The following is a 26,823-nucleotide window of genomic DNA, read 5'->3' on the forward strand; positions in this document are numbered from 1 at the left end:
CAATTTCTTGTTTACAATAGCAATGTTTTTATATTTATATATTCATTCATTCATTTTTAGAAAAAAGAATCAGTATGTTATTACCATTTATGTGAAGTATTTGAAATATTATAAGGTAGGGAACAGGTGCAGAAGCTGTATAACTGATAGTCCACAAGTTATATAATCAGAATTTTAAAAAGTACCTAAAAAGTACCAAAGGTAGCCATGATTATTATTTAGAAGAGCCATATACAGATAAATCTGGATGGTAATTATTGATCCACTGACGTGCATGCATCTCGTTAACGTTTTAGCTGTTTCTGATTTTAATAAGCCTGCTTACTGCATATATTTCTGGGTATCAATGAATGCACAGCTACTCCATAGAGTGTTTCTTTACTTTATCTACGCATGTTTGGTTTATTTATTTGTTTCTATTCTTATTCATGCCCTTTAATATATGCATAGACATCGCAGGGCTGGGAGGAAGAGCATATTAAGAATTTATTCACTAAAAGGAAAAAAATAACAAACCTCTTCAAGGGATGAAGATAGGGTGGGAAGGAATTAATTATAAAGCAAATACATACTTACATAATCTCCTAATATATATTCATGTCTGTGTACATGTTGTTTTCATAAAGAAGGACACTGCTATGAAAAATAGGTTAATGTACCTTTAATTCATCAAGTTCCGGGTACAAGCCGTGCCGCACATGCGCAAAATTGAATGTTGTGGCGGGAACAATCACGACAACAAAACTTTTGGACTGTTGACGCACAGTTTGACTTTATATCTTGAAATAGAAAATGGTTGAAGGGCCAGGATGCACATTAAACGGAGAGAAAATCCGCTTAAAAGTCCAGAAAGGACAGAAAGTAAAAGCGATAAGAGGCAGTCTGACAACATCAGCCGTAAGTAACCTTGTGAGACTGTATGTCACGGTGCAACAAGTTATGTAGTAAATTTGGCGTGTAGGATAGCCACCTAGCTGTTATTAAAGAAGATCAAAGACAGCCTTCGTCTGTGCTTTTTTGCTGCTAACTGGCTTATATCCCTGTACAGAAAAACAGCTCCGAGACAAACGCCTTCCCCTGTTTTTATGGTTGTCAGTACAGCGGAGTGGAAACCCTGGGAAAGGAGCTCTTCATGTACTTTGGTCTACGTGCTTTAAGGTAAGCGGACAACTTTTCTTTTTTTTTTTTTTGCTTCATGTTTGTATAAATGTCTAGACATTTTCTGTCATCAACCGACTGTATGTGCACCGGAGTCTGGCGGGATGTCACCAATGAATGCTGCATTCAGTGTTTTTGAAAACTGTGACATCTGGGATTTTCTTTTCAAAGTGAAGCACGTTTTTCTGAATAAGCCGATTAGCTTGCTGCTCTTTCATTCAATATTTGAGTCATCCCACTGTAAGCAAAATGTGTATAATTTGCAATATGAGTCTGTTTATATGATCATGCACTACTCTCATAAACAGTTTTGGACATAGCTACTGTGATGTCACCTAAGGTTTCTGAAGATCGTATCAAGATGAGTGTTTGTGCTGTCACGATCTTGGTGTTTTGAAACCCAATGTGATGCGTGAGTGGGGCGGGTCTGATTGTGAAACCCCACGTTCACTGGCTAACAACTTGTCAATCATAAATCATTAGCCAAAATACACATAGTGTGACCAAAAGTTACAAAGTAGACTTATTATTAATTTATTAATTTATTTGTTTTAATTTAATATGATCCAAACAGAGCGACTGAGCCTGTGAACTAAGCAGGAGAGTGTTTATAGTGGTCATATTCTAGATGTCAATAGGACTGGAGTTATTTTTGCAACTACCAGAGCCACCCCCAGGTGGCTATTTAAAAAAGAAAAAAAAAAAGAAGTGCAGGTTTAAGGCATTCCAGCAATGGTTTCATTTTTTTTAAACCCAGAAGCTATGTCCATCTTTTCCTATCTGAGTTTCTAAAACGAGTCATAAAGTCTACAATTCGAATCGATTCTTAGGAGGCTCGGGTTAACTTACAGCTTTTATAAGTACTACAAAAATTTATTTTTTTGTGGCAGTAAAAGCCAAGCTATTTTTTCCCTGTATTAAAGCCAGTTATTGGTTGGTTTATGTGTTTTGTGTTTGTACACAGCAAAGTGGGTGGCTGTAGCTCAGGCAGTAGAGCAGGTCATCTATTGATCGGAAGGTTGGTGGTTCGATTCCTGGCTTCCTCTAGTCTGCATGCCAAATATGCCGCCAAATATCCTTGGGCAAGATATTAATCCCAAATTCCTCTCCGATGCACTATATAAGAACCAGTCCATTTACCATTTACAGTGTTCAAATCTTCAGTTGTGTTTTTACCTTTTGCCAATAATGGTGATAAGGAGAAATAATCAATATGGATAATTTTGTTAAGTATGTTTGTATGTATTTATTTATTTAATCAAAAAAACTAGAACCAACTGGTTTTTGGTTACTTAGTGAATTAAATAGAAAAAACATCCAGATTTTCAATCACACCAATGCAAAAAACGACAGTGGTTGCAGTAGTGTCATTTGGAGAGATAGCAACTACAACAGATATTACTGCATCTACAGGAACATATTCATTCATATAATGCCACCCTAACTGTGCTCATATTATTTTTTTAAATGAAAATGTTATTTTGAATAATCATCCCACATCATTGGACAGATAGATTCATATCTATGTAAATGAACTAGTGAGCTTTGTTGTGCAAGGCAATGACACCTTGCACGATAAGTTTCCAAGGGTAGAGTTTGCATCCACAAGACCATGATCCTGCGATCGAGTGTTAAATGAATCGAGACATGCTGTCTTTAAATGAAGTTTGCCTTATTTTTCTTTGTCTTTCTTGCTTTCATCCTCTAGAGTTCACTTTGGTATGAATGGATCAATGCGTATAAACCCTGCTGAGAGGAGGGATAGGAAGGACTCCACTCCCGTGCTGGAAATACACCTTACTGACGACACGGTGTGCTTCTTTGACAGCACAGTGGAAATAAGGTAACAGGGACACCAGCCCAGCCTAGATAGATTGAGGTGACAGGAGTTCACCTTGGGCTATGAGTCTCATTGAGTGAGTATGTCCTACATTAGGCTGTGTCTGAAGACAGTGGCCGTTGTTGCATGAAAAACGCAGCCTTTTTGGCTCAGCATTTGTCCCGACCATTGTCTGTAAGATCCTGTTGTAATGCTCAGCAGTCAGACCCACATTTTTCTTCTTCTGTGTGAAGATTTCACCTGTGTTATTCCATCTCATAACAAACAAACCTTACAGAATATATGAAAGAAACAATTTTGAAAAGTGTAACCTCGAGAGCGCCAGTTGACCCCGTGGTACACTTCCAATAACTGTCGCTATATATTTTCTGCCTTTTTCCATTACTACAACTGTGTATTTGCAGGTTAACAGAGGACTGTGAGCAGAGAGTTAGGGCCATGGAGAGTCTGGACGTATGCTCCTCCAAGTTCAGCTTCTCCCACTCAGAGGAAGCAGTGAGGAGCCAGAGTAGCAGGATGCTTTGCGACGTTCTCCTTGACCAAGCCGTCATGCCGGGAGTCGGCAACATCATTAAAAACGAAGCCCTGTTTGACTCTGGCCTCCACCCAGCCGTGAAGGTATGGAAAAGATGATGGATTGTGTTCAGCAGAGGAATACAAAACTCTCACAGAAAAAAGTTTAAGCCCTTGTATTATTGAGTGATGCATTGCAATGAGGTGGGTAAAATAGGGAAAAGACAAACAAGCACATTGCAGCACAGATATGCCTTTCCCTCTGTGCCTGTTGAAAATGGAAATATTTTTTACTTTCATGAATGTACGTGGTCCTTATTGCAACCCGAGCCGGCTTTTCTCAATGATTTATAGCATATATTTATCCTAAAACATGAATAAAATATTTTCTAATCCTGATCTGGAAATGATATCACATGAACTGTGAAGGATTCAATACGTCACATGGCTCTTTGGGAATATTTTTTTGGTAGGCAAACTATACAAGAAAGGTGTAATTTTTGAGTGGCCTATTTATTGCAGGTAAAAGAACTTCATAGGATGAATACTTCTATTACTCAAACATTACTAGGGGATCCAATCTGAAATGAATTTTTGCCCTCCTTAGAAAGTTTTAGATAGGATACGAGAATAGCACACTGAAGCAAAACATTAATCTAGGACTTTTGGCCCCTTCTTCTTCTGGGACCACTGAATCTTTATGAGCTTCTCCTCTATTACCAAGCCCCTAGGAGTCCTGAAAGATCAACAAGTACTGTTTTTATACACTGTCTGAGCCAGAGACAGCTTCTTGGTGGCTGGCTATTTTTCCCATTGCATCAATTTAAAACCGTCTTTCTCATTCCCATCTGGTGCTTTATTGTTTATGTGCTTGTAGTATTGATTTTGATTGTGAAGTGCTATTTGTCTCTGTTTTAAAAGGGCTACACAAATAAGGTTTAGTCTCCTTTTTGTGAACTGTAACTAAATGTGCTCTGTCTTTTTTAGGTTCAGCAGCTGACAGATGAACAGATTCACCATTTGGTGAAAATGACTCGTGATTTTACTCTTCTGTTTTACAAGGTTAGGCATAAATCACAAGTTGGTCTTTTGGATCTGAAGGGGATCTGTATGGGTTTATGTTGATCTGCGCACATTTAAATTGGCTACCTCATTTAGAGTCACTTGCAAGAATAGATTAACTAAAAATCCTGTTTTGCCAGGAAAGGGGAGCAAAAGCCAAAGCCCCACTACCTAGAGAACAGGAAAACAAATATTGCTTTCTATACATAACAGAGAAGTGAGGAAAGGTAATCTTTTTCTGTTTTCTTTATCCTCACACTTTTATTTCTTCTTGTGTGCCCTCCTCATCTCTGTCAGTGTCGCAAATCTGGCTCTCCCCTCTACAAACATTACAAAGTCTACAAGCGTTCCCAGTGCGGCCAGTGTTTTCATGTCATCACAGTCTGTCGGCTTGGAGATAACGGAAGGATGACTTACTTCTGCGAGCACTGTCAGAAAGGAGATCCCAGCAGAGTGAACATAAGGTACAAACCCTTGTAGACCTTTATGACTGAGCAGGTATTATTCTTGTACAGGCTGCTCCTTTGAAGGCTGTAAAAATATCCGCCACCAATTATGTTTTAACTAAGATGGAGATTAAAAATGTACCTTGTTTTTTCTCAGTAGTGCATCCTTCTTATCAGTGATATCCATACAGGGATTAGTACCCATTTACACAAGGGATCACCACAGTGGATTATCTGCCTCCATCTCACCCTATCCCTAGCATCCTCCTCTGTCACACCAAACCTCTTTATGTCTTCTTTCACTACATCCCTGAATCTTATAAGTTGTCTTCCTGTTTTCATCCTGCCTGGCAGCTCCATATTCAATATCCTTTAACAAATATTTTCACTGTCCCTCCTTTACACATGTTCATACGGAGCCCCACAGGGGACATGGGAGGGAAAAAAATTAAGACGGACTTTTGCGAGATCTCACAAAACTAACTCGGGATCTCGCGAAACTTTTGCGAGATCTCGCAAAACTAACTCGGGATCTCGCGAAACTTTTGCGAGATCTCGCAAAACTAACTCGGGATCTCGCGAAACTTTTGCGAGATCTCGCAAAACTAACTCGGGATCCCGAAAACGTTGGAGCAGTTTTGCAAATATGTGATGTCTTGTAAACCGAGCAGATATCTGACACAACTACATTCACGCCTCAAAATATCTTAAAAGTGTATTTTGTGACCCAGAAAGAGTAATATTACAACTAAGTAGCTGCCACCATTGTTGGAATTCAACTTTTCCGAGATCCCGAGTTTGTTTTGCGAGATCTCGCAAAAGTCCATCTTAATTTTTTTCTCCCATGTCCCCTGCGGGGCTCCGTATGTTCAAACCATCTCAGCCTTGCCTTTCTGGTTTTGTCACCAGTACACTCAACCGGAGCTTTTTCTAAACCTGTCCAGTCTGGTCATCCCCAGTGAAGATCTTCATTGGGATGTGTTTTTGTTACCACCTCTCTCCAAATCAGACATAATAGCAAAGCATAGCTTTTTAAATTCTGTTACACATCACTGATTTGCCACTGAAACTCATCTGCATCCACCTGCGCTCTCTTCTTCACCTCTATTGCGCATGGCCCATTGTTTTGCACGGTTTACACCATATATATTTAAACTCATTCACCTTCACAATTTCATCTCATTACACATGCATTCTGTCTTGCTTCAAATGACATTCATTTCTCTTCTCTCTAGAGCATACCTCCACCTCTGCAGGTTCTTTTCCACCTGCTCTTTACTCTCGCTACAGATCACAATGTCATCTACGAACATCATAGTCCACAGAGACTCCTGTCTAGCCTCATATGTCAACCTTTCCATCACTATTACAAACAAGAAGTGACTTGGAGATGATCCCTGATGTATTCCCACCCCCACCGTAAGCCCATCTGTCACTCCCACGGCACACCACACAACTGTCTATCTGCCCTCATACATGTTTGTCACCACCCTCAGATACTTATCTGCTACTCCCGACTACCTCCCTGCACTACCACAGTCCCTCTCTTGACACCCTATGGAATGCTTTAATTCCACAAAGACACCGTGCAACTCTGACCTTCTCTGCATCAACACTCTCAAAGCAAACTTTACACCTGTTGTAGTCTTTCTTAGCATGAAGCCTTACTGCTGCTCATTGATTATCACCTCTTACTAACCTAGCTTGAACAACTTATTTTCATATCTTTGTAGAATGGCTTGTCAACTTTATCCCTCCATAGTTACTACAGCTCTGCACAGCATACTACCTTCATTAATCTGCACATTTCCATCATCTTTACTTACATATAAGATGAACTTAATTCTGTTCTCTGTTCTGTGAGGCCCACCACAACAGTCCCAGTTTTTCTTGCCCACTCCTGCAAAAAGACTTCTAGTCTTATAGAATTCTCTGGGAAAACCTAATTTTAGGACATACTGGGAAAAAGAAATCAATAAAAAATCTTTTATATAAATGTTGGTCATATTATGTTGGAAAATGTAGGATTATCTGTCTTTCGAAAGAGCATCCTCATCGCCTTTTGGAATAACAATCGAAAAACATGGTGTGGCCACTAAAAACTAAATAGCTGCTGAATAGATTTACAACAAAAGGCGCTGGACTAATGAATGGAATAGTAAGCAAACAGTGAAATATACTGAACTACATAAAAAGTTCACAGATAAATGGCTGTTTAAACACATTCGAGTACAGGTGGTTTTGATGAATGGGATACTTGAGTGCGTTGGACAGGTTTTTGGTGGCGCATCGGATGAAAAAGGTTTGGAACTTGGGAGTCTAAGAACTATGAGTGGAAATATTCCAGTGATAGAATAAAGCGACAATTCCTCTTCTGTTACAAAATGTGTACCTTTGCATTTAAAATGCTAACACACTAACTTATTAAACATATATGGACAGTAAAGAAACCAACATAGTAAAGCTAGGTGTCATTTTTCAGTCTTTTCATAAAGTTCCAAAGCTCTTTAGATAATATGTTCAAATTTAGAGAGGCCATCTTTGCAGGCAGATGGGCTTGGCAGGGAGTGGGAAGTGTTATGAGGGAAATTAATGCGCATATAAGGCTGTGTTTGCCAGACAGGGCACAGGCTCAACACCTCCTGGGCTGTGTTTGAGCAAAGCTTTGCGAGGGGTTAGAGTCTAAAGCCCTTACAACGCATTACACAGCTGATGAAGCAATCTGTGAGAAGTTTCCTGAAAGCCGCTGCTACTTTGCTCCTCCATGACTGTTGGCGCTGCAGATTTACCCTCTTGTCAAACATAGTCTAGCTTCATGTCAGAGCACTATCATGTGCGCTTGGAGCAATTATATAAAACACATTTCATTCTTGCCTGTTTTCTCCTCTGCTTGAACTGTAATTATTTGCCTAGGTAAAAGTTTCATAGGTGTCTACATGGTTTATATCTTAATAGATTACAACTGCTGTTGTAATTGGGTGACAACATTTCTGAACAGAATTGATCAAAATCGTGTTTATTTGTGCAGACAATCCAAAAAAAATGATAATTTAGGAATTATTTCACTGCTGAAAAGTTACATATATCTAAATAAAGTGACACTTACTTTTGAAAGTATAATATAGCTACGCTGGCATTTTATGGCCAATTATACATGAAATCATAATGCACCTTCATATCAAGTATTAGTCCCCTTTAACTTTTTTTTTCCCACAAAGTTAAAGGGGAAAAAAACTCACATATTTATCCAAGAACCTTTTCGAAAAAGTCAAACAAAAACCAGGAAACTAGGTACATAAGTATATCATTATCATCATCATTAACATCATTATCTCCCACTCATGACTGATACAGGGGTCTCTTTTGACCTCCCATTATTTCTTAAATAAGAAGCTAATTGAAATCGCTCTTGTCTCAATAATGTTCATTATGCCATTAAACAAAAGATGCTAGAGTCTCCAGGATACAGGACAATAAAGAAACAAAATGGGCTGATTCTGAATTTCACCTTAAATCTTATAATGATTGAAGGTGACTTTCTGCTTTAAAAAAACAAACTAAAAAAAAAAGTTCCCCCATGAGCCATTTCAGTGATAACACATAATGGCTATCATTTGATCCGAAAATCTTTTCTTTATTAAATTAAATGAGCTACACAGTCTAAAAGAACTCATCTTCATACTCATTTCACATTTAACTTCATAATGTACAGTGCTTAACAAATGTATTAATAAACCCTCCATAATAACCCACATTTAAGAAATCGGTCATGTCAAAATCTCTGAGAAGTTAGAAATTAATCAAGAATAACATTCAACCATTAAAACTGTTTTTTTCTGTTCAGGGATGCAATTAAATAATTAGTAAAACAGTAAATTTGAAAATTCATGGATAATGCATTTTTTTTTATTTGAAATAAAAATTTCTTTTCATTAAAAATGTTGCACATACATGGCCTAACCATTACAGAAGCATTAAGGGATTACCAATACTGCTAATTTAAAGTAGCTGTAGCATAAATCTTACACTGGGTGGTGATCTAATAAATGTCATAAGCACAACGTATATAGACTATAAAATAGAGGTAGAACTTAACAGAACAGTAGGATATTATCACAATGCTGATACAGTATTATTGCTATTCTTAACATTTTGGAATATGATGAATGTTGCAATGAATTTTTCAACTGCTAATTGTGTCCCCAAAGTTAAACTGTCAGTATCTGTTTTGGGGTTAACTTGGCATTTACATATTTCTGACAATATAGCAATTACCAATGACAAATCATTGAAAATGACACATTACACAAAAGAAATTCCCATTTAACAGAAATTTACATTTAACTATTACATTTGCATTCAACAACCTTGCTGTTTTTAACTGAATAATAGCTTAAACAGTAATATCTTCACCAATCTGTCTAAGAGGTATTGCAGTCATTTCAAGTCAGACTGTGACAGGTTTGTTTTTTTTACATTTTTTTTGTAGATACAAGGAGGTTATTTTCCTGTTTTTATTGGTGTGACTGGGCTATTATTTTGCTCTGAATTAGGAGGTAGCTTTGTCAAACTAAGTGTGTCCAGTGTTAATGTTTTTTTCAGTTATATAATATATGGCAATGCTATGCTGCATCTATCCCACCCCTTTTCTAAACTATATACAACATAATATAAAACGGCTCTCATTATTTATCTATTTACTTATTCATTTTTTTAACCACTTTAGAGAGCTAATAATTCCAATTATTCTCAACATGTGGAACAATAACATTAATAACACAAATGTGACTCACATTTAGTAATGTAGTAAATGTATGTCTGTGGAAACGCCACATTTTTGCACAATAAAATTCGCAGCAGCAGCAGTACATTATAATCGTCACCGTTGCCCTGCTTTGTTTATTTAGTAAGCTTCCAGTCCGAAACAGCCTGATTGGTTGGGCCTGCAACAGAACCAGTGACAATGTGGCTAAGAAAGAGGAAGAGGACTGGGCCTGTCAGCTCTGCACACTCATCAACCAGCCAGCAGCAACAGCGTGTGATGCCTGCCTCACTCCAAGACCCAAGGGTAAGTGAAATGTTCTGTCTTCATAGTCACTCAATTGGAGCGAATAAAATGTCTTTGCTAACAAGAGATAAAACAGTAGCTATAGTTTTGCTGTTTAGCTGAATGATATCTTGTACAGTTAGACAGCGACGCTTAACTTTTCAGAAAAAGATGGAAAATGGCAGAGTGACACCGCAGCGAGGCGACGCAGCTTCTCTGTGTGTGTTTGTATGTTGCAGTACGGATAATGAGCATGGCTGTCAGTTGGCCATTTAGTGTCTGCAAGAAATGTCCTTGTAGTGTCACTGTTGCCGCATAAAGCTACAGTTGAAGGGTTTGAGGGTTCGTTTGTATTTTGTTTACAGTCCAGTTTTCTTAATTAACAGCTGATTGAACAACTGAATAGCCGTTAACCTGAGGTTGTGCTGAGCTTCAAGGACATGGACACGTTGCTATGATGGCTTCACTGTGTACCCTTAAATTGTTTTCCTTTTTTGTAATATTTTATTTGAATTAAGACTACCGAGTCTTTTTATGTTAATCGTTACTAGAACAAACCCCTTTAGTCCGGTGGTATTAGATAGTAAAATATTTCCCATTTTGGGAGGATGGGAGTGGGATTTGAATTCTTAAGTCCAATATAATCGTCTTGAGTTTTAACAAGGTTTAAAGGCTACGTCACATATGTCAGCGTCCATCTGGACTGTTTAAAAAATGCGTGTGAGTAAGTGAGAATAGCGGTGACATTTTGAGGTTGATTTAAATGAATAACAGACACTTTATTTCTCCATGGAAAGCTGACTGAGCACACTCGCTCTTTCAGTAATACCCTGATTTGCATATGTACAGTTATACATTTGCAACGGACCCCTGTGCATATCCTCTGAATCAGTTGGGGGTTAAGGGCTTTGCTCATGGCCACTTTAATGGTAGCTTTTTGAGGGACTGGAGAGTGATATTTATTCACAGTTCCTTGTTAATGACTGTTATGTCAGGCTCCATAGTCCATTACTGAAAACATTTTTAAAGCTTTTGATACGGTGGTTCATTTTGCATGAGGGCATTTTCAGCACCACATATTTTGTGACATTTCATTTGACTACACAGCACGGCAATATACTGCCCACTGATAAATGATACGGCGAGCTAACCACTTAAAACTAACAACAACCTGCATTTTATGGGTGCAGTCGGTGCATCAGAATGAGCTGCAGCTGCTGAACATGAATTGAGTTTCTCTCTGTGGCTCCATCTCCCCAGTCCACACAGATGACATTAGCGTTGAAGCATCACCCTTCACTGCTGATTTGATTAAATACCCCTGCACTGCCTTCAAGAAACCACGAGAGGAGCTCAAAGTCAACTGGAGGTCTGCATTTGGGACTTCCACCCTTGTTTTCTCCGACTTAAGCAAGAAGGCAAAGCCTGCAAAAGTCCCGCTTTCCCAAGCCGGGAATCATTTGAATTCCTTGGCGGCAGAAGGGGGTTTATATAAATACAGTGTCTGCCAAGGGACAACAAGCCCCAATTATGCCTCTGGTGGCTGGCAGAAGCAAAGAGCCGAGCTGTCCGATGGGGAATCACTGGCCTCCTACAGTCACACATCCAAGAAAATGAGAATTGATCACAGCGCCTTTCCCAGTAACAATGCTCAAAATGGAACCCCAAACTCAAGGTGAGTGAATCTCTTACTTGGATATTCATGGGTAAGTTTTTAATAAGAGAAGTTTTTGCAACTTCAGGGAAATGAGTGAGATTTAAGAAGGGAACCCCCAAAATTTAGTATTTTAATACAACACACACACACACACACAGATGGATAAACAGTCATGGTAGGATACTAAACATACACATTTTTTTTTCCCAAACACACATCAAGACAAAATGGTTAGTTTGCTAATTGGTGTTCATGTGACAGCTTTGGCTGTGTTATATTTTCAGTGCATTTCAAACTGATGACACCATCTCTATACTCCTGTCAGTACCCACAAAATGGAAGCGACAAGCCGTGCAACCTCCATTCCTCTCAGTCCCAGTGCCCCTCGCTGTGCATCCCATCGTCGCCCAGCTGTCCTCAGAGTGGTCCACAAGGAGGGGGAGAATAAGGGACGACAGTTCTACTCCTGCTCGCTACCCAGAGACACCAAGTGTAACTTCTTTGAGGTGAAAGTGGAAGGCAGCTTATCTGTTTTTGATTTGCTTCTCTTGTTTTCTTTGCACAGTCTGTTAGCAATCTGTTCACTAAACACTTAAATAACTGAACTAAAAGTTTACAGCTGTACATCCAAGCTAACCAAACTTTATTTTCACTGTTGCAGTGGGCAGACTTGCACTTCCCTTTTTGTCACCACGGGAAGCGCTGTTTAATGAGGACCGTTCTGAAACTAGGACCCAACAACGGCCGGAATTTTTACACCTGCAGCTTTCAAAGGGGGAAACAGTGTGACTTTTTCCTGTGGGCCGAGAATGGACCAGGGGTTTCCATCCTACCTGGTTGCTAATGTCATATATTGCTCCCAAGTGAAACCCTGAATCCTCAATGTTTAGAAAAACAACTTGATATAGAAATGGGGTGGAGTATCAAATATACCCTTGCTCTATATTCCCGTCCATTTAAGCTTCCGACCTTCAAATCATGGCCAACTTCTTTGTTCGTACCAGCTGTAATAAATCTCTAATAAAGTCTCAGTTTCAAATTATTTGGCATTATGAGTTTACCTTTAATTAAGACATGTAGATAAATCCAAAAATGCAAAACCATCAACAGTTTTATTTAGCAAATAAATCATCATACAATTTGCATGTATAGTATTAATTCTAAAGATATGCATACAGTTAATGATTTAAAAACAATCAACAGATTTTAGGACTGGTGTGTTCGTCTCCGAGTTTGCTACCATGAAGTGGAACTTGTTTAAGCCGGGGACTTTGTTACAAGCTGCACCTGCAGAGATGAAGAGGAAATCGAAGTACTGCAGAAACACAAACCTTTATAACCCTCTCTCATTAAGACCCCATTTAGTTGTGACATGAAATTCGACTTTAAAATGCATATACTGTCTGACAATGAGAATTCTTATAACCTGTTAACATCTGTTTATCCAGGTGTCTCATTACATTCAGACCTCATTTTCTCTGGTGCCAAAGTAAGAAGCAGGTGGGAATGAAAACATTGTGGATGTAGGGTAAATGGATACATTACTTAAAGATGAAAAGGTTGTCTTATTTGAACAAGAAGAGATGAAGGGTGTGCCGCTTTGGCTGGCACTCTAATTTCAGACTTTGTGGTGGTTGACCTGAGAACAAAATAACTTCTAGGGTAGAACAGATTTTGCTGGAGCTGATGAGTAAAGGTAAAAGAAACAGAAGTGAAGAAAGCTTCATTTAACTTTAATGTTGCTGTGATCTAGTTAAACCCTCGTACAAAAGATTGCTACAGCAATGCCTGAACTTCATTAAGGCTATTATCTCTCAGTCCCAGAAAGCATTTGCTTGAAAAGTATGTAAGTATGCTTTTCAGCATACTTAATGTTACTATTTGTTAATGATATTATAGCAGTAAAAAAAAATTTAAAGCCACTGGATTATGGTTACATTTTTAATCTTTAAAATTTTGAATTGTATCTGTTCAGTTCAGGTCTAATTTACAAATTACTGCCTTGTTATCATCTCCCTCTCAAACGTGTTTATGATAAAGTTTTAAGTGAATATTACTTTAAAGAAATATGTATACATTTGTTAGTTTTTGTGCCAGTACTCTGGGCAAGGAACTGTCCAACTCCAACACTCACCATAATGCCCTGTTGTGTTAGCACATATGATAGCTCCAAAGAACTCAGAGTAATGCCTCTTGATTCTGGAAACGGCCGACTTGCAGGCTGCTGAGGGATCCACCCCGGCCCTCATCAACTCCACGGCCAAGTAGCTGTTGGCAGGATTACACGGAGCACACATGAGGCAAACTAACAAGTGCTGTCAGGGCCTCCAACCAAGATCATGACAGTGATGCACTTGAAGTCATAACATGGGATAAAAATAATGCAACAACCCGAATAATTACTTAGTGGGGAAAAAGAAGGATTCCTGCCTCACTCTATGGTATACAAGAACATAATGCACAAAGTGTACAAAAATTAACACGAGGAGCATTTGTATTAATGCACCATTACTTTTAAATTATTTGCTCCATCCAGACACTGCTGGTGTCATTAACTCCATTAGCCTTAGGTCAATTGTACAAAACAATGAGTGACACACTGCAAATTTCCTATAATTGACCTCGGTGAAAGTATGGGGGGGGGGTTTAAATGGAAAATTTGCAAGAGCCTTGTTCCTCAGTGAATTATTCTGACAGGATAAGTACAATCCTGCATGTTGTTTTCCAGACTGCATCGCAAGCAAATTAGTTTGTGTAAACACAGAAATATATACATATATAGTGCATCCAACATAGGAAATCATCTCATAGTCACTTAAACATTTAGAATTCCTGGATAAGCAGTTTAAGAACGATTCCAACACAGAAGGCAACGGTTTCTAAAATGGCCTGGTGCTGCTGCATTTCGACAGCATAGTCCCCGGGCAGAGTTGTAATCAGACATACCAGGTATAAAAACCTGGGCTTTGAAAAGGGCTTTCTTTCACTAGTAACACGGTTCTCTAACCACCCAGCAGTTCTTGGAAGTGAATAATAATCTGATTGAAAACGGGGACCCTTCAGGTTGTGTTGTGGTGTGTTGTGCATGCGTGTAGCTGAATGTTAAGCTGGATTCAGCTCAGTACAGTGGGGCAAAAAAGTATTTAGTCAGCCACCGATTGTGCAAGTTCCCCCACTTAAAATGATGACAGAGGTCAGTAATTTGCACCAGAGGTACACTTCAACTGTGAGAGACAGAATGTGAAAAAAAAATCCATGAATTCACATGGTAGGATTTGTAAAGAATTTATTCGTAAATCAGGGTGGAAAATAAGTATTTGGTCACCTCAAACAAGGAAAATCCCTGGCTCTCACAGACCTGTAACGTCTTCTGTAAGAAGCTTTTCTGTCCCCCACTCGTTACCTGTATGAATGGCACCTGTTTGACCTCATCATCTGTATAAAAGACACCTGTTCACAGCCTCAACCAGTCAGACTCCAAACTCCGCCATGGCCAAGACCAAAGAGCTTTCGAAGGACACCAGGAAAAGAATTGTAGACCTGCACCAGACTGGGAAGAGTGAATCTACAATAGGCAAGCAGCTTGGTGTGAAAAAATCAACTGTGGGAGCAATCATCAGAAAATGGAAGACATACAAGACCACTGATAATCTCCCTCGATCTGGGGCTCCACGCAAGATCTCATCCCGTGGGGTCAAAATGATCATGAGAACGGTGAGCAAAGATCCCAGAACCACACGGGGGGACCTGGTGAATGACCTGCAGAGAGCTGGGACCAAAGTAACAAAGGTCACCATCAGTAACACACTACAACGGCAGGGAATCAAATCCCGCAGTGCCAGACGTGTTCCGCTGCTGAAGCCAGTGCATGTCCAGGCCCGTCTGAAGTTTGCCAGAGAGCACATGGATGATACAGCAGAGGATTGGGAGAATGTCATGTGGTCAGATGAAACCAAAGTAGAACTTTTTGGTATAAACTCAACTCGTCGTGTTTGGCGGAAGAAGAATACTGAGTTGCATCCCAAGAACACCATACCTACTGTGAAGCATGGGGGTGGAAACATCATGCTATGGGGCTGTTTTTCTGCCAAGGGGACAGGACAACTGATCCGTGTTAAGGACAGAATGAATGGGGCCAAGTATCGTGAGATTTTGAGCCAAAACCTCCTTCCATCAGTGAGAACTTTGAAGATGAAACGAGGTCTTCCAACATGACAATGATCCAAAACACACCGCCCGGGCAACAAAGGAGTGGCTCCGTAAGAAGCATTTGAAAGTCCTGGAGTGGCCCAGCCAGTCTCCAGACCTCAACCCCATAGAAAATCTGTGGCGGGAGTTGAAAGTCCGTGTTGCTCGGCGACAGCCCCAAAACATCACTGCTCTTGAGAAGATCTGCATGGAGGAATGGGCCAAAATACCAGCTACTGTGTGTGCAAACCTGGTAAAGACCTATAGTAAATGTTTGACCTCTGTTATTGCCAACAAAGGTTATGTTACAAAGTATTAAGTTGTATTTTTGTTATTGACCAAATACTTATTTTCCACCCTGATTTACGAATAAATTCTTTACAAATCCTACCATGTGAATTCATGGATTTTTTTTTCACATTCTGTCTCTCACAGTTGAAGTGTACCTCTGGTGCAAATTACTGACCTCTGCCATCATTTTAAGTGGGGGAACTTGCACAATCGGTGGCTGACTAAATACTTTTTTGCCCCACTGTATGTGTGCACGCTAAACTATCCTAGATAAATAAAGCTTAAAAAAAAAATAACCCTTCTGAGACAAATATATTCCCACAGCCTGGAAACAAACAGTCGCTTTAGTGAAATCTCACTTCAGCTGTGGAATGTACAAATGACAGTTTTGGGGCAACATAGTCACACCTCCTCTCTTTATAATACTATTTTTGCACTTGCAGCTTGGGGCTCAAGCCCAAAGTTGGCTGTTTAAAATCATCACGCGTCCCATATGTCGATATTCTCTTTGAAAAAATAAATAAATAAATCTGTCAAGGAAAAAGCCACCCAACAGTCCTTTTATGTCAATGGTAGCTGGGAAAAAAAGTCACAAAGAAGTTTCAAACCACGCGAGATGTCCTAAAGAATTATAAGTACAACAATAGAGTAACTTCACATTGTTTTCTGGAATAAATATAACACCTATTTTGATTTACTGAAATAATCTATAGAGTGAAAGTAAATCCCTTCCCACCCCCTTAGTTACACTTAAGAGTAAACCCCTCTAACATGAGTTATGTTGCTAAGTAGATTCTTTTTTTCCCCTGACACAAAAGACAAAAAGCTTATTTATTATTTATTTAATAATAAAATGGTTGAGGTACCTTGGTAGAAAGCGCATCATGACATCTCCATCTCCAGTGGCAGCAGCACCACCAGCTAAGCTGTCTACGTAGGCACCTGCCCCCACTATAGGAGAGTCCCCAACACGACTGCAGGACAGGAAACATGAGCATGTAATAAACACAGTAGAGTGCCTCATAAAAAGTACACAATTAAAATATGCATCTGGATCTAAGCCTGAGCAACAACCCTGTATGTAAACTTACATATGGATAAAAAAAAAAAAAACCCAACATTATAATGTACATACCCTGGAACCTTGTGAGTTAATCCATTGGTTGATGTACCAGCAGCCGCATGGCCATCACGATCAAGAGCGATCATCCCTGGTGCAAAAAAATAATTGATTCTGAAACACCAGCCACCTCTTCATAGGTTTAAAAAAAAGGGGGGGGGGGGGGGGGGCTAGACAAAGTAATTACAAGCTCCCGTGTGAGCTAGTGTCGACACTGATTAAATTTTTCGAACACACCATGAAATATCCCAGTAGTTCCAAGCACACTGATCAGTAATATATAACTCTAGCTCCAACCCATTAAACTGGGAATTCATGTAGAAGCAATAAGGAATATTTATTTTTGAGTAGTATTTTTGGACAGTAATACAAATTCAAACTCTAAAAACTCTACAGAAAGCCTTCTTTATGTGGCCCATTATACAACTAAACATATTTTCATACCTGTCTGGTTTCAATGAGGTAGTTAAATACTAAATTATAAAACACCTAAGGAAAGCTGACTGTGTGTCAGCTGGTAAAAACCTACCAATGGTGTCATGGACATGGATATTAGCATGCCGTGCCCTCTTGCTCTGTTTCCACGTTGCCTTCGGCCTGTATGGTCCACAGGATTTGGAAGGATCTGGACTGACATTCTTTCAACAGTAGAGAAAACTGCATCACTGTTTGCATAATGCTATTATCCCGAGACTCAATTACTGTAATGGCACACAAGCTAGACATGCTGATCTGCGAGCACTCTGATTTGCCATGATTTAATTACATAAAACCATCAGCGCTATTGTCACCAAGTGGTTTGGTATTTAATAACATACAGTAGGGAGTCTTCCCTGTCTTTCAGTAGTCAAACATGTCACGGTGAGACACAGACAACCTTTTGGACCACCTCAATCTTCTGGATAGTGTGTCAGCACAGAGAACAAGATGTGGATATCTGTCAGAGCATGGGGGTAGTTTAAGAAAGGGCTCCCTGCCTCTAACTCAAGGAGTTTTGTCTGCTGATATGAGTGAGTCAACTGACTGTACAGAGTGGTGTGAAAAGTTCAGTCTGCTCCTTTGAAGTTACAGGTAAGTGGAATCCCTTTGAGTTGGGTGAACAGCTGTAAAACCTGTGACTTTTGAAAACCCCTAACAACATTTGTGCTTTGGGTGCAGGTTAAATTTAACACGTGGACTAAAAAGGTCTTTTAATACAGAATGTTTAACAGAAGCAACTTTACTTCTTTACACTTTGTTCATCATGCCAAAGCTCGAATGTGTTCTCAAATTACCTGTGCATTAGTAACAAAGCAAAGTGTGCTATATTCTATTCCAATAAGGTGAATTTAAAACCCTTTAAAACATCCAAGGATCAGTGTTATCTATTCCTCCACTACTGTGAAGATGGACTTTGAACAGGCACTTCTTGTACTGGGCTGTATAGCTAGTTTAAATTTAATCAGTTGAGCACTGGATACTCTGTAGACAGATAACAGCTGATTTAGTTTGGAGATTTGGGGAAGTTATTGGCGAAATTAACAGGAGCATTCTATAGAAAAGCAACAACCCACTGCTGTAGGGCATCACCTCTACCACAAAGGCTGGCTCTTTTATGAACTACTTTAGTATGCTTGTCAATTGTCCTGTTTAATATCAATCTTTTAGAAGCAGCACGCCTGTAGCCAACACAAGTGAGAAAAACACACAGCCTAAAACACACACACACACGCACCTTTCGATAATTAGGTTGGCAGCTGCCCTTCAGCCACTCTGAGAAAATATTCACAGATTTGTTGGTAGTCAAGTCTTCTGCGATGAAGCCCATGTTTTCAGCAAACACTGAAGCTATAAAGAGAGAAGTAATACTTTCAGGTCAAGTTAGACATTCTGGACCACTCTGACCTTGGGTTATAACAAAAAACAAAGGGTCACAAACAAAGGAGGGACTTGAGGCAATTCCATCTCATTTAAACTTGTCGCCTTGGTTTTTGAAGGTGGACAAGAGGCCAATGTTCTGAATACAAGTGACTAGGGATGGGTACCGGGTTCTGACATAAACGGTAGTAACCAGACCGAAAAGCAGCGCACATTTCGGTGCTTTATTTCGGTGCTTTATTTCTGTGGGTTTTTTTTTCCTGAGTTGTGATACACTTTAGATTCTAGCCAATCATTTGCCGTTTCCGAGGATAGTAGGCGGGTCCAGGTACGTACGTTCTTTTAGAGCAGAGCTACAGATTAAAATGCCCAAGGCGAAGCGGTCAAAAGTCTGGCTGTACTTCACAGCAAAATATGCAAACTCAGCAGTCTGCAGCAAGTGCTTTAAGCTGATACTGTGATACTGTCAAAGGAGGTAACACCTCAAATCCGATGAAACACCTGGCGATGCATAGCGTTTTTGTTAAAAGCTGAGAAATGCGCCGTATTTGATAGCTTGCTGCGAGACCTCACACCGTGCACATCTACTGCGGGTGTGGTGCCTGTTATCGGACCCGGAGTTAGCAACATCCCCCAAAAACCCGAAGAGGAGAGTCCTGGCCCCTAGCCCTGCCAGTGTAGCAGAAATGATGACGGATGACGATGGCAGCAGCAGCCGTTCTTCTTTGGGCGAGTAGCTTAATGTTGTTGGTGTGTAATTTACGTTGAGTAAGCTAACCACGTTATTACATTAATGCACATAAGGTGAACTAGCAAACACCGTCGTAGTTACATGCAGCTGTCTTCTTGTTTGATGGCAGATACTCCCTTCACCCTGGCCAAAAAGGCTAAAATGACCAAAGAAAAAGTGGAAAACAGTTAAACATGAGAGGTTTTTGGACAAAGTTGGTGTTTTTTTCCATTGTTTAAGCACTGCTTCCAGCCAAGAATGATACCATATATGCCCCATAGCTGCAGAAAAGGCTAACATTGTTATCTTTTTACAAAAAAAAAAAAAAAAAACAGCTGAACATGAGAGGTTTTTGGACCAATTTTGTGTTCTCCATTCTTTAAGCACCGGTTCGAGCACCGTTTAAGCACCAGCACCGTTTCAAAAGTACCGGTATCGGATAAAACCTAAACGATACCCATCGATACAAGTGACCTTACTACTTCCTGAAGAATAAAGGTTCAATAAGGATTCGCTGGATTGTTAGGATTTCTCGACATATGGTCTATGTTATTTGATTTAAAAAATACTTTACATTGGGGAAGAAAAAAGATTGAACACTGGCCTTCAGATTCCTTTAAATGACTTGCATACCAGTGTGCAGTTCTCACAATGTGTTAATTTAGTGGAAAAGGAAAAATAAAAACTCTCTTGTGGTTTGGAATTCTCTTTATGCTCAAGACTTATAACTGCAGGTCACGAGGTCTACAGATTAAAGAATAAACCGTGTCTGAAATTCTTTGGCTCTAATAAAGCTGTATGATATAGAACAAATTACAAGAATGTGAAAACAATTCCTGCCGACGTAAACCATAACAATACCTGATTCTCCCACTAGCAATGTGTGTTCAGTGTGCTGCATCACAGCTCTTGCAACTCCAATGGCATTCTTGATTCTTCTCAGGTCTGCAACTGCTCCCACCTCCATTGTATCACTGCTCACAGAGAATCCGCAGAAAATAAACATCATTTCTGGTTTACTGGGCACAAACAGTATCTGCAAGTCATATATATCAGTCATAAACTAGTGTTAGGAACGAGTGCACGCAACAATAGGTGCATGCATCACACACTGCCCTCACACCGCTAACCCCCTGTACCCCTCATAAATAGCTGCCCAGAGATGAACACAATGTTTTTCAGCAGTAAGGGAGTGTATGCACTGACACACCTGGCTTACTTAGCTGTGACTGTAACACACCATTCTTCAGCTAAATCCAACTAGAGAAATGCCTGGAATTCTCTGTTTTCTCTGAGAGTGTGAGAAAATGGAAGCTAATTTTTAAGGTCTGCCCTTTGCGGTGGTAGTGTAATAGGCTACATTATACTGAAATGTGTTTCTAATATTTATCAAAAGAAACTAAAGCCTCTAGAATTTCCACAGAGCTAACTCCTCCCTGACACAGTATCAAAAATTCAACAATTTCGCAGAGCTGATATTTATTGCCAGACTGGTCTGCTGGATTACATTAAATTTTATGGTTTAGATTCCAGCACTCAGAGGCTACAATACATCTGCTGGTGATACCTACTGGATTTCGTATGCAGCTATATTGGATTGTGTGGAGGAGACTATCCTATCCTCGCAATGTATTCATGACTTTGTAGCCAAAAAATGTCAATTTCCCTGCAAAATAAAAGAAGCACTGTTCCACAAATAACAAACAGCTTGCCGTTTGGTTTTGTTGCGAGATTTGCTTCGCATAAAAACTTCTGAGTGGGTAAATGTAATATTTTAGGACATAATAATTGTTAAATGTTCAGATCCTAGTGAGACTGTTTTATTGAAAAACAAGTTACAGGAAAGAACCAGTTAAGGCTCGTAAAAAGATTAAAAAATATATATATATAATATGCTGAAAACTGTAGGAGCTTAATTAGCATGGTCAAGATCTAAGAAACTCTCTTTTAAAGATATGTAATTTCTGGTTTTAAAGCATGCAATCAATCCTATACTCATTTAGGCTCAGCCGTTCATTACATACTATTAAATCATAAGATTTGGGGGGGGAAAGCTAGACAAATAGAAGCTAGAGAAAAACGTAACAGTTTTTAACTGCATTATCAATCTTTATTGCTTAACTGTGCTGTTATAGAAGTGGCTTTTTCTTTACCCCATGTTCGATTTTTACTAATAATAAAAGCACAGGACATGTCCATGGTTTACCCATTCATGATCAATGCATCCAGCGTGGTCTCCCCAGACTCATCTGGGCTCCCGCCATAGCCTACACTGCCATCACACTGCTCCATTTCACAGCGGGCACAGCCTCTCGCCACTGCATCCAACACTGAGCCACCAGACTGCAGGGCACTCCATGCTGCAGACACAATGAATCAATCAGCATGCAATATACTGTACAATGAAACAAATGCTGTCCCCATGACAGGAAGCCTCTGCCAGTCACATTGTGCAGTGGTAGGATGGAATCCCTCTGTCTAGCAAATCTGTTTGACAGAATTTTGACAAAGACACTGCTGACAAAGCCTTGAGAGTTATCTTGTACATTTGGTAGTCAACCGGTGTAGCATTTGGCTGCAAAATTTAACAGAAACACTTGTCAAACAAGTGTTTTGTTTGGTTATCTTTTGTTGTCGGGTATAGAACTGAATTGATGGCATCTGCTTGTCAAATTTAAAAATCTATGAGCTAAAGTTTGTCTTAGATGACCAGTACAAAACAGAGGTATTAAACAGAAAACACACTAGCATTTGGTCACTGATCCCCCAAGTGCCCATGGGGGATCAAAATACCAACTGGTAGCCTGCCACCAGCTTGCTTCTAAATTCATTGTGTTCAGCACCACACATATCCTCCCTCTTATCATTTATGACTTATCTCTCTTGAAATTCTATTCTCAAGTTAGTGCTCTTGTCTTGAGATATAATTCTTTTTTTTCTTCATATCAAACTCTGCATTACATCCTTTTCTTTTAGAAAACGCTGCTGAATGGAAGAGATTAGCCTGCTATTGTCATCTGCTTCTGTAAGCCCCCAAAGGAAAAGAGGCCTGCATGGGCGGATCAATAGCCGTGGCTCACAGACTACACCTTTAAATATCTCGCCGCAAAACAGATAGCTGGGTACATTTTTCATTTTCATATCCTCCTTGGGGAAAAGAGGTGATATGCATCTGATAAATGAAAGGGCATCCATCTATCAAATAGTGAGATTTTTAGTTAACTTTAATCATCTACAGGTCTGAGCTGTTGCTCAAAATATTTTGAATACCATTTCTATCATTTTTCATTTTGAGCTGTGCACCTGGTGAAAATCCACTTGACGGATAAGTCCCGAGCAATGCTGAAATATTTTCAGTTTCAATTTGAACATGTCCAATGTATCATCCAGAAGGAAATCAAATTGAGTATGGGCAGACGTGGCAATGGCAGCTAAGAAGCCTAGCGGGTTCTGTCCATTTCGCAGTCCCATCTAAGCCGCTGATGGCCTTACATACTGTATGGATAAGCTCCATGTGAGCCACATGAATACAGCAAACAAAAAAAAAAAAAAATAGTTCTCCTCTTGGAGAATTTTGTATGCATTTTCTTGCATTATGATGCAACAAAATCATAATGAACACAATGATTCTTGCAAGCGATGACCAATATGTATCCATAGAAAAGCCTACAGTACTACAGAGCAACATCAAACAGCAAACCTTTGCATTTGAGAACCAATGGCTGTGATTGTCACCAAGTACCACGATGCCTGCTAATTAATACAACATGACTCTACTGACTTTAACAATAAAGTCTGCAGCTAAATAGAATTATAGACAGTTATTTTTATTTATAATTTATATGTGTCATTTCTGAAAACCAAACTAATACTCTGTGAAAACTGTCATATTAGACTCAACAGGAGTGCAGCTGCTAAATCCAAGTTGTCCTTCTATTCTGAGGATCATGAATTAACTTATGTTTTGTTTGTTTATTTTTATTTTTTTTGTCTGCAAACCTACATAGCTGTAACTTTAGTGAAATATTGCACTAAAACCCACAAACTCTCTCTTTCTGTCTGTTTGCTCACAAACTTCTCCTTTACGTGACCAGGAGTTGAGCAACCAAAACTGGTGCACAAGTACATCTTGTATCCCTGAAGGTTCCAATCGATAATAGATATTATGCATCATGTCGCTTTGCAACAACGTACTAATGGGCTATTTTATATTATTTAAATTTCAGGACAAGATCTGATTTACTAAATATTGAATATTTCCAAAGAGTGATGTTTTCACTATCAATATAGCATTACATCATTTGACACATTAACTTATGAAGTTAAGTTTACTGTATTAAGGAACTTGCAAGTATGGCATTATGAATTGAATGGGGTTGGCAGCTGGCTAATGAGTGTAGTAGTAGGCTTATTTTTATCTAATTATTTATTTTTTAAATAATTAGACAGTTGACGTGGCCTCTTAATCATACATAGATATGAACACATTTAGCCGTAGATGAATATTTAATAGCTCATATTTATCATTTGTTATTCATATAAACACCATCGACCCACCTTACCTTTTCTTACTTTTCTCAACATGATTAAGTATATCAGTTTGCCAACAGTATAACAGACCAAACAATACAACAGCATGGGCATACACTAGTATGTAAATTATACGTTAGGACACTTACAAGTTGGATCTCAATTTGAAAGCGGAAGTATAATACAGAGCGCAACAGTGGTATAAATTCAGTGGGCTGCAAAACCCCACGTGACAAATCGCCCACTGATTGTTAAAGCTCAGCCAGAAAAAAAATCGATCAGTATATATATGTTTTTATTTTGGTGTGTGTGGATTCTGCTTAACTGCAATTTTACACCACAGTGTCACGTGACTGGGCTCCAGCCTGAATGAGTCTTTCTTTTTTTTTGTCTAACACAATTCATAGTCGTGTAACAGATTGGCCTACCTGCAGCCGCTGCATTCTTGAATGGCCAAGTATTGATCACAAGAGGTAACGATGCATGTCCAAGCGTTAAAAGCGACGTCAAAGCGCAAATCAGTAGAAAGGTAAACATTTTGTCCTGTCGATGCATGGATATTACTACAACACTTTTATCACTTCATTGCTATATTCGCGCGGTTACCATTTACAGCCCCTTAAGACGTTAGAAAAACAAACACACAAGAGCTGCTTGAAAAACACAACTCGTGTGTTTAATTAATCGCGCATTTAAACTTCCTTGTTGGGTCACATGCTGAGTGGGTGGGTTTTTTCCATTAAAGGAACAGTCACGAAAAGCTCACGTGAACTGTGTTATCTAATGAATAATTTTATTTTTTGTCTTTTTTATTTAAATACTTCGAAGGGGCACAAATATTAACTATAGAAGTAATATTGGCTTGAAACATGAAAGAGAACTTGTAAACCTCTTTTGCGACAGCTTTCACTTGTTAGAAAAACCAGCATATAGGAAATAGTTTGGAAAGTACTGTTGTAAATTTTCAGTTTTCTAATATTTAACAAGCTAATGTGCTGCTTACTAGCACAATATTGATTCAGACTGACTAACTTTGTACGTGAGGAAAGCGAATGCCTGCTATCGTGCTAATTTGCTAGCCTAATAACATCCTGACCTTTTTATTGGCTCTACTCATTACTTGCACCAGTGCGTTCAGACTTGACCGCTTGAAGAGTGTGTCTAAGTATTTGTTGCTTGTGCTTTCAGCCATTGTTGTTGCCTGTGTTAGAAGGTTTAATCTCAGGACAGTCTGTTTGTGCTTGGCAAATTTCAGCAAGCTAACAAAGCTGCCCCATAGAGCTCCCCTTGTTGCTGGCTATTTTCTCAGGCCATTTTCAGCTTTGCCTGCTGTGTTGCCGCAGTTATCTTGACAAATATTCAGTTTGTTAGACGTAGGGTATACAATATACATGTGTTGCAGGACTTCTATGGTTGTCTCTCAGTTTGCTCATTGTTGGTGTTAGATAGCCTTGTGTTATCTCTATCAAGCTGCTGCATCTGCCCATGTACAGTTTTTTCCACACATGCAGAAAAGGTGTCTCTTGGGGTTCAATTTGATGCTTGTTGCCATCATACTATTGATCTCAGTATTATACCCTAAAAAACTAACAAGATTGTGTGGCTGAAGATATGCACTCTGGTGACACTTTCATTGCAGGCTCTGCTCTCATTACACCTCTCCTGTCAGGAGAGGAAATAACTGAAGTTATACAAAATACGAAGCTGTACACACTAAGTATTACAACATAAAATGCCAACGACATCAAGTCAGCTCAACTACAAGACTAATAAAAATGTCCAGAAAGTGTCCAGACCTTTTTTTTTACAGTCTTGCTATTGTTGTAGACCTGTAATTACAAATAGATAAAAACGAGAGATGTGAGAACCTCCAGGACCATCAGCCATATCAACAGCACACTATCAATAACTTTTTTTCATGGGGCTGAAGCTTATCTCAGCTGTCATCTGTCCTAGGGTGAGAGGCAGGGTACATCCTGAAAGGGTTGCAAATTGCAGAGCTGACACAGAGAGACAGACAAGCATTCATGCTCACATTCTGACCTACTGCCAATTTTGAATCACTAATTAACCTAAAATGCTTGTCTTTGCACTGTTGGAGGAAGTGGGAGTACCTGGAGAGAACGCACATAACCTGGGGAGAAAGCTGAGAGCTGGCTGGTGAATTCGAATCTAGGACGTTCTTGCTTTGAGGCATATCATTATGGTGTTACAAAGTTAATCATATATGTACTTGACTCACCCTGTGGGCAGTCTTTGTTTGTCCTTCAAGCTCAGGAACTTGAGGGTCCTATGCAGCAACGTATCTGTTTCTAGAACTGCCCTCATCTGGACAGAGATCAAAGATGTCATTTCTGAAATCTGCTGGAGCCATTAGTCCAGTT

General features: G+C 39.4%; 3 protein-coding genes across 3 annotated transcripts in view; 2 read left to right on the forward strand and 1 right to left on the reverse strand.

Annotated features, from left to right (window-relative positions):
- The first annotated feature begins 539 nt into the window (after nucleotides 1-539).
- On the forward strand, nucleotides 540-12,763 carry neil3 (nei-like DNA glycosylase 3). The gene is made up of 10 exons (XM_085170667.1): nucleotides 540-897; nucleotides 1,049-1,158; nucleotides 2,867-3,001; nucleotides 3,403-3,616; nucleotides 4,499-4,573; nucleotides 4,871-5,037; nucleotides 9,927-10,087; nucleotides 11,327-11,741; nucleotides 12,049-12,229; nucleotides 12,385-12,763. The coding sequence occupies exons 1-10, from the start codon at nucleotides 793-795 to the stop codon at nucleotides 12,565-12,567; spliced, it is 1,746 nt and encodes a 581-aa protein (XP_085026793.1). The 5' UTR covers nucleotides 540-792; the 3' UTR covers nucleotides 12,568-12,763.
- Nucleotides 12,764-12,816: 53 nt separating this feature from the next.
- On the reverse strand, nucleotides 12,817-25,149 carry aga (aspartylglucosaminidase). The gene is made up of 9 exons (XM_085170695.1): nucleotides 24,868-25,149; nucleotides 22,116-22,269; nucleotides 20,771-20,883; nucleotides 19,037-19,149; nucleotides 17,852-17,960; nucleotides 17,338-17,413; nucleotides 17,069-17,176; nucleotides 13,858-13,991; nucleotides 12,817-13,010 (listed from the first exon to the last, which is right to left on the reverse strand). The coding sequence occupies exons 1-9, from the start codon at nucleotides 24,992-24,994 to the stop codon at nucleotides 12,910-12,912; spliced, it is 1,035 nt and encodes a 344-aa protein (XP_085026821.1). The 5' UTR covers nucleotides 24,995-25,149; the 3' UTR covers nucleotides 12,817-12,909.
- The window catches only part of LOC146523986 (teneurin-3), a 192,381-nt gene continuing 183,516 nt past the window's right edge, over nucleotides 17,959-26,823 (forward strand). The window contains exon 1 of the mRNA XM_085170575.1: nucleotides 17,959-18,393. The gene's annotated coding sequence lies outside the window, so the exon portion shown is untranslated. The remainder of the gene's footprint in view (nucleotides 18,394-26,823) is intronic.

This window comes from Neolamprologus multifasciatus, chromosome 2, assembly GCF_963576455.1.
Source record: "Neolamprologus multifasciatus chromosome 2, fNeoMul1.2, whole genome shotgun sequence".
Taxonomy (NCBI): Eukaryota; Metazoa; Chordata; class Actinopteri; order Cichliformes; family Cichlidae; genus Neolamprologus; species Neolamprologus multifasciatus.

Excerpts from the sequence above, each read along its gene's own strand:
- neil3 (XM_085170667.1), top strand. The coding sequence starts at position 793 with ATGGTTGAAGGGCCAGGATGCACATTAAACGGAGAGAAAATCCGCTTA. Across the intron at positions 5,038-9,926 it reads CCCAGCAGAGTGAACATAAG|TAAGCTTCCAGTCCGAAACA; the intron begins GTACAAACCCTT and ends TTGTTTATTTAG. Across the intron at positions 10,088-11,326 it reads CCTCACTCCAAGACCCAAGG|TCCACACAGATGACATTAGC; the intron begins GTAAGTGAAATG and ends CCATCTCCCCAG.
- aga (XM_085170695.1), bottom strand. The coding sequence starts at position 24,994 with ATGCATCGACAGGACAAAATGTTTACCTTTCTACTGATTTGCGCTTTG. Across the intron at positions 17,177-17,337 it reads TTAACTCACAAGGTTCCAGG|TCGTGTTGGGGACTCTCCTA; the intron begins GTATGTACATTA and ends CCTGTCCTGCAG. Across the intron at positions 13,011-13,857 it reads TAACACAACAGGGCATTATG|GTGCAGCTTGTAACAAAGTC; the intron begins GTGAGTGTTGGA and ends TCATCTCTGCAG.